The sequence below is a fragment of the Quercus robur genome, chromosome 4 (genome assembly GCF_932294415.1).
Source record: "Quercus robur chromosome 4, dhQueRobu3.1, whole genome shotgun sequence".
In the NCBI taxonomy this organism is placed as follows: domain Eukaryota; kingdom Viridiplantae; phylum Streptophyta; class Magnoliopsida; order Fagales; family Fagaceae; genus Quercus; species Quercus robur.
This window is the reverse complement of record NC_065537.1, coordinates 13,206,622-13,211,461: the sequence shown is the minus strand read 5'-3', so window position 1 is coordinate 13,211,461 and position 4,840 is coordinate 13,206,622. Positions and strand designations below refer to the sequence as shown.

The 4,840-nt window shown below is 31.5% G+C and overlaps 1 protein-coding gene across 2 annotated transcripts; it reads right to left on the bottom strand.

Moving 5' to 3' along the window:
* Window positions 1-543: 543 nt before the first annotated feature.
* LOC126720607 (hypersensitive-induced response protein-like protein 2) lies at window positions 544-1,743 on the bottom strand. Of its 2 annotated transcripts, XM_050423206.1 has the most exons (3): window positions 1,327-1,743; window positions 1,137-1,233; window positions 544-1,023 (listed from the first exon to the last, which is right to left on the bottom strand). In XM_050423206.1, exons 2-3 carry the CDS (start codon window positions 1,228-1,230, stop codon window positions 767-769), a joined length of 351 nt encoding a protein of 116 aa, XP_050279163.1. In that variant the 5' UTR covers window positions 1,231-1,233; window positions 1,327-1,743; the 3' UTR covers window positions 544-766. The 2 variants fall into 2 exon arrangements, with proteins under 2 accessions (XP_050279163.1, XP_050279162.1); XM_050423205.1 differs by lacking the exon at window positions 1,327-1,743 and having other exon boundaries at window positions 1,137-1,320.
* Between the last annotated feature and the right edge of the window lie 3,097 nt (window positions 1,744-4,840).

The window sequence follows — 4,840 nt, the reverse complement described above, 5'->3', positions numbered from 1 at the left end:
ATTGAAACGAACATTGATGTTTAAGAGTTTTAACAAGTGAATTTCTATAAGAAATAAAAGTGTATTGATCTTTGCAATAGTTTCATCATACCTTGGTATTAAATTTGTTTTTTTGGTTGAAGTGTGTTGTTTACTTTGTAAACCTTTCATTTTAAGGAAAAAAAAAAAAAAGCTCCTTCATGAAAAGAGGAAAAAGAAAGGCCTAATTTTTCTAGATAGGATAATGAAAAATCTTCAAAGTGCCCTGTTAAGGGAGAAATTTTTAAGTCCACCGAGAGGACTACTAATGTAGTCCTCCCAACCAATGAGACGATGCCATCTATGTAAATGGGTGAGTGAGCTTCATAATCAGCATAAAGAATAAAAAATAAAAAATTATTAAGTGATATCACATTTGCATAAAATAATAGCATTTTATTAGTTAAGAGGTCAAGGAGAACCACATTAGCTTCTCCTAGTAGACCTAATAATTTCTCCTACTAAGGAGGTAATAATTTATTTCCTCCTTTTACTAAGTTAGTAGTTCGGTAGGGATAAAGTGCCAATTGCCAACTGCCAAGTTCAACACCATGTATACAAAATAGCATATCACACCAGACTGAGGATGCCCCCAAAAATACGTCTCATACTATAAAAAAATATTTCCAATACTATGGCCAAGTCCAACACCATGTATACACACCACACCAATCTAAGATACTAGCACCAATCATTTCATATACCATTAGAAAAGCCACTCGTGCAACATTATGCTGGGATAAAGTTACTAATTTTGAGTGGTATTTACTTGAAGGAGGCCATCTCTAATTTGTGAAGCAATGTCTTTCACAGTACCTGGTCCATGTGTGATGAAAACAGGGTTCGACTCCGACAATGCGCCAATTTCTTTCATTGTGACGAAATATTGAGTCACCAGAACCATGCCCAAGAAATCCTTTGACGTAGTCCCAGGTACATTCATAGAGAAAGCAAGCACACTGTCCCTCAGCCCAACAACAAGCCCAGCCAAATAATTAGATTCAGCTGTTCATTGCATGTAAAAGGTCAATGACAAGTTAATTAGTATTCAGGAAAAAGAAGCCAAACTTACTCAGAGATAAAGGAGAAAAAATGTTCAATTCAAAATGAACACTTACCGGCATTTATCTTGCTCATAGCCCTTTTCACATATTCATCAGGTTCAGTGTCCACAATGAGCGTTTGAACAATCTCAAATCCATAAGCTGACATGGCCTATGCATGTAAAATTCAAAGATATTAAAAAGAATCAGATTTACCTTGTAACTTGACTAATACTAAACCAGATTAGCAGACAAAGAAATATACCTTTTCAAGTTTCTGTTCCACAGCTTTTGCAGTCTCGTTCTTTTGTTAAAAAACAAAAACCAACTCCAATTTCGGAACACTTGCTCTAGTAACTAGAAGAATAGTGACATAAACCTTTTAATTTCTCCAAACGATATACAAATAGGTAAAATTCTCTCCAATGGAAATTATGACATAACAAGTCTATGCATTGATAGCGTGTAAAAATTTCTCCAACCTCAAAAACATTCTACACAGCAAGTTTAATAACAATACTATAAGAATTTTTTTTTCTCCATTTGTCCTCATAATATTCACATCAGACACATTACCTTATTGGTCCTCTTTACATGAACATTATTGTTAAAATAATCACTTTTCCATATCCAAGAAAGCATATCATGTACACTATTATCCTATATAGCTGTTTCACTAAGAATAGACAGTTCAATTGTTTTAGCATAAACTTCAAAAAATCAACGTCAAGCTATAGAAAAGAAAGTCCACAATTCTCAGCATAAACTTCAAAAAGTCAATATCAAGTTAGAAAAGCCCAGACTTCTCAGAATTTATTTATTTTCCTAACAAATGCACACCCATGGGACATTTTTCAATAGTAAAGGACTTGACTCTTTTAAATTCCATTATTAAGAAAAGAGTTGCAACTTGCTACAAACAAACCCCATTTCACAGAACAAAATCCCCTCTCCTCCCTTTCTAATTTCTATCATTCAAGTCAAAAAAATATCTCATCTCTTCCTCACAGGAAACACAATCCAGCAACCCGCCACACACACATCACCAGAGTCGCTGCTGTCACCACCGCCCAATCTTCTCTCCATTTCTCTACAACAAATCTGAAAACATTAAATTAAATTTGTAAATAGTACCCAATCAATTTCCATCCCACAACAATCTCAAAAGTTGGAATGAAACCTCAAGAACTACACCCAAAAAAAAGAAAAAAAAAAAAAAAAAAAGAAGAAGAAGCAACTTTGAAGTTTGAACACCAATTTTATATACTAATAATGAAATTTACAAAACCCATTTTATGAAACCCCCAAAGAATAACAAAAATACAATAAACCCACCTGAATTTCCTCTAAAATAGAGCAATTCAAAAGTGGCCCAACTGAAAAATCTTACAAATCATGTTAAATAAACCATAAGTCTTGGATATCATCAAACCCTAAAGTCCCCATCCCTATCTCCATCTTTACGTGCACACAATGAACCACCAAGTCACCAACTCATTGCCACAGAAAACCCTTCAAACCCATACCCTCAAACCCCAATCAAACCATATATAAGACGACGGTAACGGCAGTAAATTTTGTGGCTTGTCGTGGGGTATGGTGGCATATGGCGGCGTGGGTGGTGGGGTGCTGGACTGCTGGGTGTGCTTCTCCTTTGTTCTTGAAGTTTTTTTTTTTTTTTTTTTGGGTGATAAATTTGTTCTTGAAGACTTGAACGATAGAAATATAGAAAGAAGAGGTTTGAGATTTTTATTTGGGTTTTTTTTAGAAAATAACTATAAAATCCAAACAATATCATTAGTTAGGAAATGTTTCAAACTAATTTGGTTTCTAACAATTCGAGTTCAGAGGACTCGATTTTTGGGTTATAAAATCGAGTATATTGTACTCGAGTTTCCTGTTTTACCAGCAGCTGAGGTGGCTAGATTGTCCACGTAGGCCAAAAATCAAGTTCATTAGACTCGTTTTGTAAGCACAGAAACCGAGTTCATTGGACTCGGTTTCTAGGCCAAGAAACCGAGTTCAATGAACTCGATTTTTATACATGTAAATCGAGTTCAATGAACTCGGTTTGCAAGACCAGAAACCGAGTTCATTGGACTTGGTTTTGATTTTAAAGGAAACCGAGTCCATTGTACTCGGTTTCCTTTTGGTATTATCTTTAATAACACACATGCTAACTTTGGTTTGTTGATTAAAATTTTTTATTTCGGTATGTAGCAACCTTGAGTTCTATTTATTATTATTATTTTTTTTATATGTATCACGTTAACTCCATTTTTTTTCTTTTTTTTTTTAAAAAAAAAATGTAATTTTGAAATGTTAACTCCCTTTGTTTTCTTTTTTTTAATGTAATTTTGACACGTTAACTCCCTTTGTTTTTTTAGATCTCCATTAGTTATTTATTTAAATAGTTGATGACGTGGTGATAAGATTTTAAAGAGTCCATGATAGAGTTAAATTCTAAAAAAATCTTTATCTTTATTCTAAACAATTTTAATAGGATTTTTCAGGAAAAGTGATCTCATCAAAATTTAAGAGAAATAATATGTCTACAACATTTTTACAACAAATCCTAAGTGGCAGGTTGTTACTGATTGTTACTGTTAGGGCAAAAAAGTAATCTTAGTGTTAGTTTCAAATTTGAACTAATAACAACTAACTACCTGTGATTTGTTGTAAAAATGTTGTAGACGTAACATCTCTTAAAATTTAAATCAAACACAAACTCTAACAAACTTATGCTATTATCTTTAATAACACGCACGCTAACTTTGGTTTGTTGATTAAAGTTTTTTTTTTTTTTTTTTTTTTTTTTTTTTAAAATACTTGGTTTAACCCTAATTCTTTTATCTCTCTCAGGTTCATGTACGCACAAATTTTTTGGATTGCATTGAGGAGTCATTGGAATGGAATATTAGATAAGTTAGGGTGAGAGATTTTACAAGAATTATTATATGTATTAAATCTCACATAAAGTGGTTGTTATCTAAGAAATTGTTGTAAAAAAATTTCTTTTGTAATAGAAACTATATTTATCATTTGTATAATTCTATGTCAAATTCAGTTTAAATTTTTTATCTTTTAAATTTCCCTAAAATTTAGCCTTTTATTTTCTTTCAAAATCAGATATGTTAGTGCCTAAATATAAGGATATGGATGGAGAAGTTATAGTAGTAGTTTTAAGCCAAAATATGGAAGAGATTTCAAAGAAAAAAGAAAAAAGAAAAGAGGAAAACATGAATTTGGGTTAAAAAAAAGGGTGGTCGGGTAGTTTTTAAATGTGGGATAGAAAGTGGGATGGACAGAACATGAGATTTTTTTTAAACATGTAGTTTTTCTTTTTTCTTTTTTATAAACTTTTAAATAAGGATAGGGTCACACCAATTCCCCACCTTAATCTTTTAAATTTCCCTAAAATTTAGCCTTTTATTTTCTTTCAAAATCAGATATGTTAGTACCTAAATATAAGGATATGGATAGAAAAGTTATAGTAGTGGTTTTATAGTAGAAGTCTTTTTTTTTTTTTTTTTTTTTTCAAAATATGGAAGAGATTTAAAAGAAAGAAAAAAGAAAAAAGAAAAAAGAAAAAAGAGAGGAAAACGTGAATTTGGATGTTGTTCCTACTACTATGAACTTAAACTACATTTAGTGTACTTTTGTTCAATAAAAAATTTAGAAGAACAGCATTGACGAATTTAAAAAAAAGTTCATTATTATTCCTATTGGGTTTTTGTTAAACCACCTTTAATAATACTTTATAGTATTATTATTTTTTT